Raw genomic sequence first — 16,799 nt, 5'->3', positions numbered from 1 at the left:
TAAAATTTAGTGTGTAGGTCCTGAATTTGTGATCTAAAAAGTAGAATCCCTTTCAATGCAGTGCAATGCAACAAGCATGGCAACTTCTTAAAAAAAAAAATGTTTTGTTTTTCTTTGATCCCTGCTACAATAGTAACTTGAAACATCTTAAACCCAGTTTTTTTTTTCCTAAGCTTCTGTTGCAAGCTCATGTAATTTTTGTAGTTTGTCTTTTTTTTTTTTTTTTTTTTCCAGCTTTGTCATGGCCTTTAAAGCAGTGAATTTATTTGGGGGAAAAAAAACCCACCTATATGGGAACCTTTGAACTATCTGAAAAGAAAGATAATGTGAATCTTGAATTAAAATATTTTCAAATATATTTTTAGCTTGTTTGATTCCTGGGTATCAAAAACATTACTTTGTTTCAAATTTTCAGTCTTTTTTAATTACAAAACCGTATCTGCTCAAAGTCTTGGAGGCTTTTGACTACTATATGTAAACACATCAAATTTTTTTTCCTCAATGTCATAAAAACATACTGAGTTACATTTATGTGACTATCTGACATGAACTATAAGGAAAAAGAAGGGACAGCTATACAGAGCTTGAGAACAAATAAAACACCTTTCAGTTGCATCTTGTAATAATTGTGGCCTGTGTGACTTTCTGAAGACACAGAAAGTCGGTGGAAAGCTCAGAAGATAACTTCTGAACCATGCCTTAGAATAAAGATCACCCGTCCTGATTTTTTTCAAAGTGTGAGGAAATTCACTTTAGAATTTTTCAGGACTACTTCAAGACACAAGTACTGACTTAGACAACCACGGCTTTAACGTGTGTGAAATATAAACAAGTTAATCATTAAAAAAATAGGGTGAGTTAAGGCCTGTCTGTGGGTGAAGGAAGCATCCAGGACATCTCAGCACTGACTCACTTTTAATAGTCGTATCGAAATACGCTGCAGCAGGCGCTATGGCAGCTGCGATCTCCCAGCTGTGTTGTTGGGTCCGTGTCTCCCTGTAGAATCATTCGTTAATAAACGCCCCGTTGCTCTGAGCACCCCGCTCAGCCGTGTCTAACGCCCGCAGGCTGACACAGCCCGGGGGCCGCGGAGCCCCCGCCCTGCCCGGGACCGCGGCCCCAGGCCCCGCAGTTACCGGCCGAGCCCGGGCGGTAGGGGGCGCTGCAGAGGGGCGCGTGGGCCGGACCGTAACGAACGTTTGTGTTGTAAAATATCGGTGGTGGCTGCGCGAGACCACCCCAGTGCTAATGTCTGATAGCGGCGAGAACTTAACCACGTAAAGGGTGTTGATGTGAGATACAGTGTAGGCATTAATTTTATAGTATAATCATTTTCAGCAGGTGCAGCAAACGACAGAACACAACGTAGATTCTGCCTTAAATCACGAGTTCAGTCTCCGTGACAGCTGACAGAACCAGTGCCCGCGTGCTGGAGACAGTGTTCAGTAACGGTCACAGCTGTTGCTGCTGTTGAGTTGCCGAAGGTAGAGTTCAGGAGGACCAGCTGCGATTATAGCCCTACTGAGGCAGGTGCAGTGGAAAAGGAAAGAAAGAGAAACCTGGTGTTGGAGATCCTGGACGAAGAATGATGGGATTGAGAATATGGGCACAAGAAGGTGAAGGTTGAGATTTTCATCTAACGTTCATGTAACAAACAACTAGGCCCTTTGCGACACTGGTAGCTAAAACTCACTTTGCCAGGAAAGTAACAAGTGTTGTACGAGGTCAGACCAAAGGTCCACCCAGCATAGTATCCTGTTGATGGCAGTTGCCACGACGAATGCTTAGGGAAGGGCTCAAGGACACAGCATTTACCAATAATGCAGTGGTATTTTTTCAATTTTCTACCCTCCAAAAATTTTCCAATTTAGAATTTTCCTGTGCTGAAGGCGGTGCCTTTGTATTTAATAACCCTTCATGGATGTCTCTTCCGTTAACTTGACCAGTTGCTTTTTGAATGTGTTGAGAACCACAGCTTAGTTTCTTACACTATGAAGAACCACTTCGGTTTGCTTGTTTTCAACCTGACATCTGCTAACATCTTTTGTTGTCCCTGCTGCTTGAATTGGAAGAGGCAGTGAACTGTCAGTCCCTAGTCATCCTCTTTGTGTCAATGATTCAAGAGAAAAATGTCTTGATGTCACCTTAGCTATTTCTTTTCCAAGCTGAATAATCCTCTTTGGGTACTTTCCACAATGTCTCGGTTTTGTGGTGAAAGAATCAGAATCATAAAGTGGCTCATATTCTTGCATAAAGATGAGAGTATAAGTTCTGTTCTCTTTTTCTGTTATTTTCTGGTACTCTTTTTTTTGACTACATCTGAACACTGAAATGAAATTTTTTATATACTATCTATGATAATAAAATGTGATTCCTGGGATGTAATGGTCAGCTCAAAGCTCACCTTTGTATATAATTATTTCTCTGCACGCTTTGTCTGTATCATTTTACAGTTATCTACCCTGAGCTTATCTGAAATTCTTTCAGTCCCATAAATAACTTACTATTAGCAGCAAAATTTCCCACTTCAGCGTTCCTCTCCTTTTTTCAAATCATTGATGAGTACCTGGAACAGCAAGAGTCCCGACACAGAAGTCTTTGAGATTCCATGGGTGACCCCACCACTGTAACAAATTTTCACTTAGTCTTGAATTTTTTTTTTTTAAATCTTTTGTAAGGGTATGTGGAAGGAAAGTGTCGGCTCCTTTAAGGGTATCTGGTCAAGAACCTTTTCAGTGCAAAAAGAGAGAACAAGGAAAGGAGGAAGACATGAACAAGAACATGAAGAGGCACGGACCTGACTGACAAACGGGAAGGGAGGCAGTGATGAGACGCACACCCGGTCAGTCACACTCATTGATGAGGGAAGGTTTATTTCAGTAAGATTATCTGATCAAAGGTCTTGTCAAATGGGACACCAAGAAAAAGCAGGAAGCCATAAACAAACTTGACAGGCAAACATAACAGCGACAAAGACAAGAAACAAACTGGCTCTCAATAAACTGCAGGCAAACTGGGACTTTGCAAAGGATAAGGATAAGGTAATCTCTTACCTGTGCTTTTTATTGTGTAGTTTGTTGAGATTCCGTGTCCACGCTTGAAAGCAGGCTACACCCCTCTGCACAAATGGCACGGGATAACACTGAGCTGTAGAATAACACCGAAGCTTCTCGGAGAACACTGCTTCAGCTCTGACTGGCAAATCCTGTCATGCCCTGCTACCTTCAGGTTGCCATGCCTAACCAGAATCAGCCAAAGACATTAACCCTCCACCTTGCTCTTTACGAAGCTGTCCTGTGCAGCTTTTCTCGCGTTTGACTCAATCTCTGACATAAGCAGCTCTTCTTTCTGTAGGTGAGATTGTTTGAATTGTCCTAGTCATCAACACTGAGATGAAATAAGGATTTCTTCTTAGATAGCAAAGTATGTCATCCCTTTTCCACATCAGTTGTTTACCCTTGGGGTCCATTTCCTGGAACACAGGCATCGTGGGTAGCTAGACCAGGTGAGTGGCTTAAGAGGGTGGGTGGACTAGGTTTAAGAAGGAACTCTCTTTAACTTTGCAGGCCACCAGTGGAGCACAGGCTGCATAAACCTCTTCCTAGGTAGTATTCTGATGAAATGGGGTAGCTGGAGGAAGCAACTACTCATTTTAAAAGTTAGAAGGACAAATAAATCCTCACAATTTAATGCAGAGGGGAAAATAACCTCCCCCAGTACTTCCACTACTAGCAGACAAAACTGCGTATCTGAAATTCGGTAATTATTACAGCAGTTGGCCTAAACTGAGACCTCTGCGAGGATGGATAAGGTTCAACATATGCCTGATGTAGTTTTCTTAAAACTAGCCAAGGCAGCTAGCTCTACAATTCCTGATGCTGTGCTGGCTGTAGAGGAGGCACGTACCCTGACTGCCTCTAACGCATGTATGATTGGTTTATGTTTCAGTACAAGCACAGCAACAACTTACATGATCTATGCATATTAATTTACTCATAAGTAAAATAATTGTGTGCTTTTGAGGGTCTTAAGCCAATTTTTGAAAGGGTACCTTTATTTGCGAGCCTTGGAAAGTTACCTTTTCCTCAAATTGCTCATGCGTAGAAACGTCAACGGTGGCCTACAGGTGCCAAGAATTACACAGGGTTATTAAAAATCTTTTTTCAATACAAAATGTTCTGTGTGTTGGACTTAGTGATGTTTCCCTAACAACAGACTAACAGACAAATAGCCATATGACATCTGAACATAGCGTCCTTTTGCTGTAGTGATGATTTGGGCTGTCACGACTGAAAAAGAATCTCAGCAATCAGACTAATTGCTCTCTAAGTGCCCGTCGCCCCATTCAGCTAAACAAAAGGGAGGTGGAGGAGAACCAACGAAAGTTTATGACCAGCAATCTGTGTTTGTCGGGACTGAACCCGGTTTTTGACTGAACCATGGAAATGCCTCCGCCCAGAACCAAAACTGAGGCGTTAAAATTCCTCCCGGCCAGGAGGAGACGGCGATCCCGGCTCTCTGAGCACACCAGAGCGCTTCGCCGCCTCAGCAGCCCCCGTGAGCCCCTCTCCCCGCGTGGGTCCGCGGCTGCTCCGCCGGGAGCGCTCAGCACGGGCGGCCGGACAGCTCCGACGGGGCGGCGGCGGGAGCCGCTCCCGGGGCCGGCACTAAGCGGCCGGGGCCGGTGCCTGCTTCCTGCCAGCGGCAAAACCCCTCTGCGGGATGCGCGGGCACGGCAGGGGAGAGCCCTCCCCCCGCGGCAGCGGCACGGCGCCCGCCGCCCCCGCGGGGCCGGTGCGGCTGCGGGCCGTCCCGTTTCGCGGGGGATGAGCGGCGCTCCGCGGCAGCGCGCTCCTCCCGAGCAACGCCGGGCGGTGGGGCGGGGGATGGGGGCCCGCCCGCCTCCGACCCCACCGGGCGCGGCGCCCGCTGTCGCCAGCTGCCGAAGTTGCCGCCGGGAGCCGGGCCCAGGCGGAGGCAGCGGGGCGCGTCCCGAGGGGGCAGCGGCCCGGCTGCGGGCCGTCCCGCCGCCCCGCGCCTGCCCCCGGCGCGCCCCCTCTGCCCGCCGCCCCCCCCCGCCCCGCGCCGCTCGGGCACCGCCCCCGCGGGCTCGGCGCAGGCGTCGGCCGCGGAGCCGGCGGGACGGGCGGGTCAGCGCGGGGCGCGGGCGGCGCTCCGAGCGGCCGCGGCGGAGCGGGGCGGGAGGCAGCCCGGCCGCTGCCGCCTCTCATGCCCTCACGGCAACAACGAGCGCGCTGAGCGGCGGGCGGAGGCGCCGGGCCCCTGTTCGTGCCGGCGCGGAGGGCGCCGGGAGACGATGGCGAGGACGGGGGAAGCCTCCACGCCTCCCTACGGTGAGCGGTCGGGCGCGGGGGCAAGGCGGGGCGGAGGCGGCCGGTGCCCGTGCCTCCCTCCGGCCTGTGTGCGCTGCGGGTCCGGCAGCAGCGGCGGCGGCAGCGAGAGTTTTGTTTCCCTCGCGGACGCTGGGGGCGGGGAGGGCGCGGGGCCCCCCCGGCCGGAGGGAGCCCCGGAGGCGCTGGGCACCGCTCTGCGTGCGCTGCGGCTCCCCCGGCCCGAGGAGGGCGGGACGGCCGCGACCGGGGAGGGGAGCCGGTGGGCGCAGGGATGGGGCCGGGCAGGGCGGGAGCCCGCTCCGCGTCCCGCTCCGCGGCAGCAGGTGCGTTGCGGCCGCTTTGTCCGCGCTCGGGGGCGGAGGGGGCCGCGGGGCCGGCGGGGAGGCCGGCGGGCGGCAGGTGCGCGGCGGCAGGGCCGGCCGGCCGGGGGGCGCGCAGGGCCGGGCCAGGCCGCGCCGGCCGCTGGGCCCGCGGGGCGGTGTGTGGGGCCGGGGGCTGCTTACCCGTGGGGCCGGGGGCCCGCTGTGCTGGTGGCGCTCGTGGGGTGCTGGTGTTCGGGGCGCGGGGGCCGGGGGCTCCTCCGCGCAGCCGGGGTGCCCGGGCTCCGCGCCCCGCCTGCAGCCGGCCCGCCGGCGCGGGGGAAGGTCACCGCGGCACCGCTTCATCCCGGCGCCCGCCCCGCTCTGACTCTGCCCGCGGGCGCTCACGCGTTCGCGGCTGAGGGCACGGGCTTCGCGGCGCTCCGCAGGCTGTTGGAGCTGTCGCTACAAACCCGATCTCCTCCTCCAGCGTGCGCGAGATTTCCACGGCAAAACAAACCCGCAGAGTGAGCGGAGCCCCTGGAAACAGGGCTGCTGCCCTGCGAGTGCCGCGGGCTGCCCGGGACTGGCTGCGTTACACCGGTGGGCAAAACCGGCTCGGCGGAGCAGCCTCTGCCGTGGTGTCACGGGCACGCTGACATGTTTACAACTCGGAAAGCTCTATAATGCACCTCTATGGTCTGAGCCTTGATCTGGCTAAAGGAAAATTCACAGCTTGGCTTCCTCCCAAAAAGGAAAGAAAAAAAAAAAGGCCTTTAAGGAGGCAAAAGAAGCCAGAAAGAAATTAGAGTGTTTGAAAGGTGAATCTAAATAGGTGAGGCTGTAGTTATTTAACTTCTGAGAGAACCTGTTCCTACTCCTATGGAATTCAAATGGTCTTGCAGGTTACTGCAGAGGGAGTAGGCCTGGGACCGCAGATCCTTAGCACTGGTGGTAGAAAGGTGGGCATGGAAATATTCTTCTGAAAGAAGATCAGGAATGCAGTATTCGGGAAGGGAAAACGCCTTTTGAATAGAGTTCAGTAAGTGCTATGTATGCCTCCTCGCTTGCCATTTGTGAGCAAGAATGCTCTGGTAAGAGAGTCGTGACAGGAACTAGCGAGCGTTGTATTGTCATAATACAATAATTTTTTAATTTCATTTTTCAAAGCATGTTACTTGGGTAAGAAAGGATGATCCTTTAATTATTTGACTTGAGGGAGGAGGGCAATGTGTTTGTAATCAACTTGTAGTTCTGGAGAATTATTTTGATGAGAATTTTTGCTATTTTAGCTGTTTCATGTCATCAGTGTGTTTACTTCCTTTTATCTCATTTGCATATGTGGCTTTTGTTAGTGGTAGTGTGTATTGTGTTACTGCATTTGCAGGAATCTTGAGTAATTGCTCTAGTCTTGGGAAGCAAGGGTTGAATTGGGGTTTGTTTTCCATGTTAGATCACGTAATGGTAAAGACTTACAAAAGGAAAGTGCAGCATTTCCAATTCAGCATATACAATATGGTGTTCCTTTTAAATTAGGATGCTGTAATAGTTATTATCTTGATTTTGTCGTCTCTGCCAGTAACTGGTTATTTATTAGCCCACAGGTATATTTTTCAGAGGTGTAGGTGTCCTAAACGTCTCTCCTTGCAATCTCAAGGATTCCTCAGAGTTTCAGCATTTGTAAATGACAAAGGTAAATTCTTCTCAAAAGTTTTTGTCTTTTAACTTGTGGCGCCAATCTGATTCTTTAGAAGAGATGGGTCAAGCCCATGGCTGAGAGCTCACGTTAGGCTCCATGAACAGTTTTGTAACTACCTCAGTTTTTTCTTTGAGGTAGCAAGTATCCTATCAGGTGACTGGTTGTTGTGAGTTAGACTAACTGGTGGAAGCCCAAGGTGCCAGGCGGAACGGTTCACTGCTAGCGTGAATATGGCTCTGTAAAAGGTTGTGATAAGCCCGTAGGCATTTTGAGGCCTGTTCCTCTTAAGCTTGCTCACTTTCAGCTGCGTTGTCTGCATGTGTGAGAAGGATCATAAATTCATCTTCAAAAACAAGCTACTTAGTGGTTGCTTAAGGTCCTTAGTGGTCTTCATTGGGATAGCTGTAAGCGGGCTCCAGGAATTGCATCAAGTTTTTCCTTAAAATGGGTTAAATATGAAGGTTTTGTCAAGAACAATGTCATTGAGTTTATCGAGGCCTCTCTCTCTAGCAGGGGACTTCCAAAAGAGAAAAAAACAAAGTTCTTTCCCAATAGGAAGGTTGCCACTGAAGCTAAGGAGGCAAATTACTCATTATTTCCTTTTCTCATTGTAGCTGATATTTGAGGTTGTGGGATCTTTATTTTTTAACCAAAGTAGTATTTTCTTCCATGTAACTCCAATATTAAGGGCTCTCATGTGACTGTTGAAATCAACAGTAAAATTCTTTTTGAGTTCATTGCAGAATCAGGCTCTTAGCAGTGATTGTACCATGAGCAACGTCCTATAGCAGTGAACTGTAGTTCAGTTAGCTACAAATCACTGAAGTCCAAATGGATGATGATGTTGTCTTTAAAGAAAGCTTTTATCACTATTTTAAGAAACATTATGGAGAGGAAGTCTACGAAGTGCCAAATTTTACTACTTTCAACTCAAATTTTGGTAGCTTACTTTTTTATACCTGCGTATTTAGATCCTTTCCAGGAAGAACTATTTTCCTATGATTTCCTTTGCCAGTAGTGGGTGCAACAAAACTTGAGTCTATAATTGGGATTCCTGGTTACTGCTGTGGAGTGATCATGTCAGGTTTTTTACTGAAAAGAATTCTATTTGTTTATTTTCCCAAGTGGGGAAGGTTCCTCTGTTTCCCTTGGAAGAGCTGTTGATGAACAATGAAACTTTCTATCCGGATGTGTTATTTCTTGTAGCTTGGCCTGCGTTTCCCTTTCTTAATTTCATCCAGTTACACATATGAACCGTGCATGAAGGACATCCTCAGCCTAAGGAAAATGGGCCGTTTAGCCATAGCAGCGCCATATGATGTGGCAGCTATGGGCTGTGATGCTGCTGCAGATAAAGCCTCCTTAGCTCCTGCTGGTAAATCCTTGTGTATCATGTTATGTAATTCATTTCTCCTTCCGAGGTTCACATTTCATACCAGTGGGGCACATTCATACTAAAGCTGAAGCTTGATTTAACACTTTATTCACATTTGAATATACTCAGAAGTGTTAGAAGTAGGTGAAACTCAGATTCAGATGGTTTAAACTTTTCTTCCTCTGACGTAAATTTGGTCCACTTTGTTTAGGCTTTGCAGTGCATGTTTTAGGTGGGATAGATCGTTTACTCTTTGAGCACATCTGCTGAACCTAGGTGCAGAGCTTCAGCAATATCTGATTTTGCTAACGTCCTAGTTTTAGAGAAAACAATTCATTGTGGAATAAATTTAGGGGACTGGGGAGGAAAAACAGAGAATTTTAAAAGCAGCACTTTGTAGTAAGTGGCCTGGGTGCGACCCTGTGCATCGTGCTTTGGGTGAACCTGCTTTAGCAGGGGGTTGGACTAGATGATTTCCAGAGGTCCCTTCCTCTCAGTTAAATTTACAGACGTCTCCTTTGATACAATGATGAGTGCTTGCTTTATTAATATAAGTAGCTGAGTTTAATTCAATGTATCTTCCTAAAGTATGAAAGGCGCTGCATACCAGAAACGGTTCGGTCAGTGAGCGGATAGGCCACAGAGCCATCCTGGCTCTGGGTTGTCATCCGTTAGAGCCTGGGTATTGTACCTCTTTGAGCTTATTGACCTAAGCCGAGCCATTCTCGGGAGTAAGGATGACACAATCAGAACATCTTTAAGTAAGGAGATTAACTTAACCCTTATGCATGATTATTTATTGCTGAGTGTTATGACTGTCATTGAACATTGCCCAGACAGAAATAGTTCAATAAGCCAGGCTTCTTTATGACGAAATAAACTCTGTTATGTCTTTTAACAGGCAGGATATTAAAACGTAGTTGAGGGGAAATTTTCTCGGCTACCATACAATTTAACAATGATGTAATGAAATTGACTCTGACCTTTGCACAGTCCTCTGTCAGGTGGATGGGAGCAGTTTCTACATGATACAAACTCCAGGAAAGTGTGGGTGTGTAATGGAGTGTCATGCAGGAGGAGATAAAAGCTCAAACCCACTGCTTTTAGTGGATCTCCCTGCGTCACCAAAACAAGGCTTTATATACACGTATGGAATTTTTGAGTTCCTTGGGCTGTGTGCTCTGAAAAAGGAGACATTGCACAGAAACATGAAGCGTAACTGTTGCAGAGTTGGAATTAGTACACGTACCATAGCTTGGTAGTTTTGTCAGTTGATGAATCCTCCTGTTTAGGAATCCATTGACATTTCTCTGCATCAGGGCACCGAGAGCACGAATAGCTCGTTGTTGCCCTGACCAAGGGTTCCATTTAAGCTCAGGCTGGTGCCTTTGGTTCCTGCCTGAGCTGTCCTAGGGGTGTCTGTCCCTAGTCCTGTTTCTGGAGTGCTGCGTGGAGTCCCTGGGTGGACCCGGGCCTCTTGCCCGATGGTGACTGGACTGTCAGTAGGACCCGCTGCTGTCACTGCTTTGTGTGCCTGCCTCTGGTGCTGTAGGTGTGAGGTCACTGCACAGCCCGTGTTTTGGGCATCCTGGGGTCAAACTTGCCTTCCCTTAGGGAGCAGTCCTTCTCTTGCTGTTCCTGGACACTCTGTAGTCTGTCTCCACATCATTTTCTCTTCTCAGTACGACTGTCAAACACTAAAGCCTGATCCTTCTCGGATTAATCGGCATTTTGTGCATTTGCCACAAAGCAGTTGTTTTCACAGCTCAACTTAATAAGAAGAAATTAAAGAAACCTCTTTATATCAAATGCAGAGACACTAATGGTTGTGTGAAAGAGAGACTTGGCACTTTTCTCATACCTGTTTGACATGTTTGTGTTCTGCTGTGCTGGTGGTGGTATCCTCAGGTGTTCTATCTCTTTCCAAGCTTCTCTCACTTTCAAAAAATTAAACCAAAATGAAATCTAGATCTGCCTGTTTTTCTCTCGTGCACATACATGTAGTTTACTTGTTTATGTATTTTTAGAAGCCTAGTGGAGATCTCAAAGACAAGAGAGGAGGCTTGTTCGATCAGGAGGCAGACAAATAGACAGTACCTTGAACTTGTACAGCTACAGCTGCATAAATAACTGATATGTTTGTGTTTCAGTGGGAAGTCCTGACAAATGAAAAAAAGCTCCAGCTTTTAAATTCTTTCTTCCTTTTTTGGTCCAAGATGGCTTACTGAATTCAGTCCCAAAACACTCAAGGTTTTGTGTAGCAAGTATTTACAAACTCTTCCCCACTGCCGTCCCCCAAGCCCTAGCTCAGCTGTACTCCCAGCCTGTCATGGAAAAAGAACAAGTCTTAGGCTTTAGAGAGTTGCTTAGGTTGCTGTGTGTTGGGTTTTTTGTTCTTTTGCTTTTTAAAATACCTGTATCATTAGACTGTCTTGCTGCTTTAAAAACAGTATTGCAAGAGATGAAAGAAATAAGGGCCTAAACATTGTTGCATGCTGAATGTAGTAATTATGCCACAAAATGTATCTCTGGTCCTGGTAGTAAATTTCAGGCCTAGTTAATCAGAACTTTCTTGGAAGTCAAGGCTTTGAAGCATGTTCCAGGACTTGCTCAGGCCCCTTGCTGTGGTCGGCCTGTTGCCTGCTGTCTGCCACCTAGAACTTCTCAGAGGTTGGCACTGGAGGAGTGCACTTCTGTACTTGAGAAAGAAGATGGGTATTTACAGACACAGGGAGTCATTTCTTACCAGCATCAGTACAGACAAAAAATAAGTTTTTTTCATCAATGTCTGCACACCTTTGACATTTAGGAGAAATTCTTCAAGATGCCTCTCCAAAGTGGTAGATGCATTTATAGTGCTGTTTGGTTTTCTTGCGTAGCCTCTCTTTGGCATATTGTTTTTCATAATCTGTCATTGAAATAATAAAATACAGTATCAACATAACTATTTTAGTGCTTAAAATTCCCGGGCTAGATAGAGTGTCATCTGAACTCCATTGTAGCAAATTTGTCAGAGTTTCCCAGAATGTACACCAGTGAAGCTGAGACAGCTTTTGTAATTATTTGGTTCATTAGAGGTAAGGGAAGGGTCAGGAAAACAAGAAAAGCTTGGTGCCTATACTACAGTTGGGCTGTAATAAGGGAATTTAGCATCTGTGCTAAGCTGAAAATCTTGTTTGTGGGCGAAGAGGAAACGCACCTTATATATAAAGCCAAGAATTCTATTGTTAGAATAATTAAAATCTTAACAGTCTAATCCAATGATCTTTATTAGTTCAAATCTAGTTATTACAGAAAAAGAGTCTCCTGTCATACCAGGCCTGTATTTCTCTACACTGCATCCTTATGTTAGTCATAAATATGTAATTCTGAACAGACTTATTAGTGTTACTATTATCTGTAAAAACATGGTTGTACCATACCATGATAAGCAAAAATAAACCAAATTAGCCATAATCACCTGGTCAGAAGAAAAATTGCTGTTACAGTTAAACCAAACAAAAACAAACCTGGAGGTGATTTAGTAAATTCAGTAACTGATCTTCACTTGGATGTGAAAAAACTTGTTTGCTGTGTGTTTGCTCTGAAAATGCAAAAGCACGTAACATTTTCCAACCTCAGTGATTCCGTGATTCACAGTTGCTTAACTGTGTTTATTGTTTGTTTTTCCTGTTGCCAGTACCTGGCTCAGAGGTGGTCAGATTTACAAAATCTGCTAGTCCGAGTGTGGAATTTCCCCTAGCATCTGGGTCTCGTGTCAAGGAGACAGTGTCTCGTTAATGACTATTAGCCTAATACAATAGTACAGAAACATCTAGCAGGATAACATAAATTAAGTTGACTTAGAACTACTAAAGCACATAAACATAAGAGCTTTCCTGTGAGGTTAGGAGCAAGGTGTGTTTGATGAAATATGACTGCTTTGTTTAATACAGTGAGGATAAACACATCCCCAAATTTGTTAACAACCTTATGGTGAAGGCTAAGCAAAACATAATGGCTGTGCCTTGTATGATGTATACACAAGCCTGGACTTTAGTTTTTTGCATGTAATCTTTTCCTGTTGAACTTGTACTGATTCCTTTGGGACTTTGAAGAAGGTGCTTCAGTTGTAGGTTGAGGAAGCAGTGAAGAAGTACTCAAGAAAATCCTGGAAGAAGACAAACAGAATAACCTTTCAAAGTTCCTTCCAACTTTATTTCCTATGATCACTTATTTGTGAGTAAGTGATAAGATGTTTGGTGGAAAGCGTTGTTCTGCTGGAGGGCAGGAAGGCTCTGCAGAGGGGTCTGGACAGGCTGGATCGATGGACCAAGGCAAACAGTACGAGGTTCAGTAAGGCCAAGTGTCGGGTCCTGCACTTGGGGCACAACAGCCCCACGCACCGCTACAGGAGAAAGAGCAGCTGGAAAGTGCCTGGGAAACGACCTGGGGGTGTTGGTCGATGGCCGGCTGGATATGAGCCAGCAGTATGCCCAGGTGGCCAAGAAGGCCAACAGCATCCTGGCGTGTATCAGCAATGGTTTGGCCAGCAGGACTAGGGCAGGGATCGTCCCCCTGTACTCGGCACTGGGGAGGCCGCACCTTGAATCCTGTGTTCAGTTTTGTGCCCCTCACTACAAGACAGACATGGAGGTGCTGGAGCGAGTCCAGAGAAGGGTAGTGAAGCTGGTGAAGGGTCTGGAGCATGAGTCTGATGAGGAGTGGCTGAGGGACCTGGGGGTGTTTAGTCTGGAGAAAAGGAGGCTGAGGGGAGACCTTCTCGCTCTCTACAACTGCCTGAAAGGAGGGTGTAGCGAGGTGGGGGTCGGTCTCTTCTCCCAGGTAAGAAGCAATAGGATGAGAGGAAACGGCCTCAAGTTGTGCGAGGGGAGGTTTAGATTGGAGATCAGGGACAATTTTTTCACCAAAAGGGTTGTCAAGCATCAGACCAGGCTGCCCGGGGCAGTGGTGGAGTCCCCATCCCTGGAGGGATTTAAAAGCCATGTAGCTGTGGTGCTGAGGGACATGGTTTAGTGGTGGCCTTGGCAGTGCTGGGTTAACGGTTGGACTCGATGACCTTAAAGGTCCTTTTCCACCAAAATGATTCCATGATTCTGTGGTTCTATGAAGCAGGAAGTCCCATGCTTGTACCTGTTTCTTAAACCAGGAGATAATCCATTAAAATATACGGTTTAGTGTGTGCTTCTGACGTGATGAGGGTGGGAACCTGTTTCTGCCTTAGGAGCATGTGTCACCAGAGAGAGGAACCACTCTGACACGAGTGGGCCAGGATTCTGCTTGATTATCTCTTCTGCACATCTGATAATCTATAGAAGAAAGTAAGTATCTTTTCCAGGTTAACAGATTCCTGCTGGGCCACTTGCATGCAGAGCATCTAGACTTGTGCAAGCTGATGTGCCGTGAAATCTGGTAGCTGAATTAGTGTCCTTCATAATCAGTGTAGTTTGAAATAAATGAATATGCTGAACAATAGCTCTGGTACTTATTTAAGAGTATTTGTACTGGATGTTACAGTAAAACTAATTGTTTTTTTCATCACTTATATTTTTCTACAAGAGTTAGAATTTCTTGGACGTGATCAGGTTGCTAAAAAACAGCTGACTAACAGTGTAGCAAAATACAGTATTTATTTTTAGATTTTTTTTCCCCAGCAGAATGATAAATAGTTCCTTTGCTGTTGCTTTGCTCTGTCTGACAAAAGGCAATGAGCTGTATCTGTGAATGCCCCTTTTTGTTGGTTTCAGTACAATGCAATATCTGTGCTAGCATCTAGACAACTGCTATAAACAGGAAAATGATAATAAGTGCTGCGTGCCTGTGACCAATACCCTTGAACTCTTGTAGTATTCACCTCCATACATAATTCAAAGGTTTGAGTGGGATTTGTGAGATAATAAAGTGCTTAGATACATATACACGTATTTAGGAAAATATGTATATAATATGTACACACATATATATTTCCTTGTTAGCGTTTTTCTGGCATCTCTCCAGGCCCCTGCTAAACCTGGACAAAACACCAGTGACAGAATTATTATAGCCATGAATATGTAATTTCATTTGGAAAGCAAGTAACGTAATACGTGCATACGTTGTATTTGTATTTGTGTAGTTCATGCTGAGTAGACCCTTGCTAATTTATGCTGATAGGCTCTTCACAAGTGGCTGAGTGTTGTGGCAAGAGGAATGTGACCCTAGTCCAGCATCTCTGCACAGGCTTGAGGCCAGCCACCATTTTGGGACTCCAGTCCTCCAGTCTGAGGGAGAGCCATCCATTGCAGCAGCTGTTTTCAAGCTTATTTTGTGATTGTAGAGAAAATAATAAAAAGAGCTCAGCTACTGGAAACTGCTGGCTTTTTCTTCTGATCTCTTTGTGATGAAAGGTTTCCATTTCAACTAAGGGAATCAAAAAATCTGTAGGTAGTGAATGAGTGGTTTGGGATACTGAAAAACAAAACCAACCCCAAACCAAGCGAATCTGTAGCTGGGGATAGTAAACAAATAAACCTGCTAGAATTCTGATCCATAAACTATCAATGAAGGTGTATAGTACACCTGGAAATGTGGCTTTGCAAGCAGGAGGAAATAAACCCGCAGCTGCCAAGAGCTCTTTTCCAAGACTCTTCTCTGTTATGTGCACTGTAACCATTGCCAGGAAAAGATATACGAGAAAACTTACCAATGTTATTTATTTAAGCTTTGTCTCTCTCAAAGCTGGTTTATAGGGATGTGGAAGACGCGAATGTGGAAGGTCAATTAATGTGTTTTTTTGTCACCTGTTTTTTGGCGTGTTTTAAGCAGTTCAGTCAGTTCAGTTAGTGGGATCAGTTAATGATAATACCACACTCAGTGTGAGAATGAAAACCCGTTACATTTGACTATCCTAACAGTCTCTAACTTGCACTAAACTATGTTGTCTTTAACCATTTTCTCTCATGTTTAAGGGCAAAGTACCATGGTTATATGTCAGTACCAAAGCTTTGTAATTACAGAATCACAGAATCCCAGCCTGGCTGGGGTTGGAGGGGGCCTCTGGAGATCCCCCAGTCCCACCCCTGCCCAAGCAGGGTCACCCAGAGCACGTTGCACAGGGTCGTGTCCAGGTGGGTTTGAATATCTCCAGAGAAGGAGACTCCCCCCCTCCCTGGGCAGCCTGTGCCCGGGCTCTGCCACCCTCACAGCAAAGAAGTTTTTCGTCATATTGGGATGGAACTTCCCATGTTCCAGTTTGTGCCCGTTGCCCCTTGTCCTGTCGCTGGGCACCACTGAGAAGAGTCTGGCCCCATCCCCTTGACAGCCCCCCCTGAGGTATCTGTGAGCGTTGATAAGATCCCCCCTCAGTCTGCTCTTCTCCAGCTGAACAGCCCCAGCTCCCTCAGCCTCTCCTCGGAGCAGAGATGCTCCAGCCCTCTGACCATCTCCGTGCCCCCGCACTGGACTCTCTCCAGTACTTCCTTGCAGACCCTTGGGATAGCTGGGCAATGTCCTAAAACATTTCTTCCTGATGTTAGTGCAGTCTAACTCAGATACCAGTCGTGGTTAGCGTGTTGAAGGGCAAAGCCGTATGTGTCTCTGCTTTCCCTCGCTCTGCGCTGCAGGATACCGTGTTGTACGTGATTTCCTCTTACGGTCAGGATTGTTTTGCTTTTCACCTGTGTCCTCACCTTTCCTTTTTCAAAGATGGATGAAGGGTAAATATTTGATAGAGGATTAAATTATGTACTTTTGTGTCCTACATTTACATTTAATGACAACTACATGTTATGTTGTCTTTTGCTCCTGCTTTAGGTGCATTACAAAAGCAGTGGCAAGTTACATTTTGGTTACTTACAGCTTTCTCCTTACCCTTTGAGACACAATCTGTCCACCAAATGCTGCTAATGTTACTAGTGTAGATAATTCTGAGTAATTGTGAGGTTGCATTCCTGCCAGGATAAAGTTTGTGCAAATTATTAGTGTAGGTGACAAGTTCTTGTACTGTAGCTGTTGTCATTACAGGCATCTATTTTGGCATCACCTGTGACTGCTGCGCACCTTGCGTCCGGAGTGTCCGCTTTGTCTTTCATTGT

General features: G+C 46.5%; 1 protein-coding gene across 3 annotated transcripts in view; it reads left to right on the top strand.

Moving 5' to 3' along the window:
- Positions 1-5,185: 5,185 nt before the first annotated feature.
- Positions 5,186-16,799, top strand: part of SLC44A5 (solute carrier family 44 member 5) — an 87,886-nt gene continuing 76,272 nt past the window's right edge. For 2 of the 3 annotated variants that reach the window (XM_068406344.1, XM_068406342.1), the window contains exon 1: positions 5,595-5,677. In XM_068406344.1, coding sequence (XP_068262445.1) covers positions 5,626-5,677 — 52 coding nt within the window. In that variant the 5' untranslated portion in view covers positions 5,595-5,625. Of the gene's footprint in view, positions 5,355-5,594; positions 5,678-16,799 lie in introns of those variants that run through there. The other variant, XM_068406343.1, reaches the window with a different exon arrangement.

Source organism: Nyctibius grandis, chromosome 8, assembly GCF_013368605.1.
Source record: "Nyctibius grandis isolate bNycGra1 chromosome 8, bNycGra1.pri, whole genome shotgun sequence".
NCBI classification, from domain to species: domain Eukaryota; kingdom Metazoa; phylum Chordata; class Aves; order Nyctibiiformes; family Nyctibiidae; genus Nyctibius; species Nyctibius grandis.
This window is presented reverse-complemented; position numbering and strand designations above follow the sequence as displayed.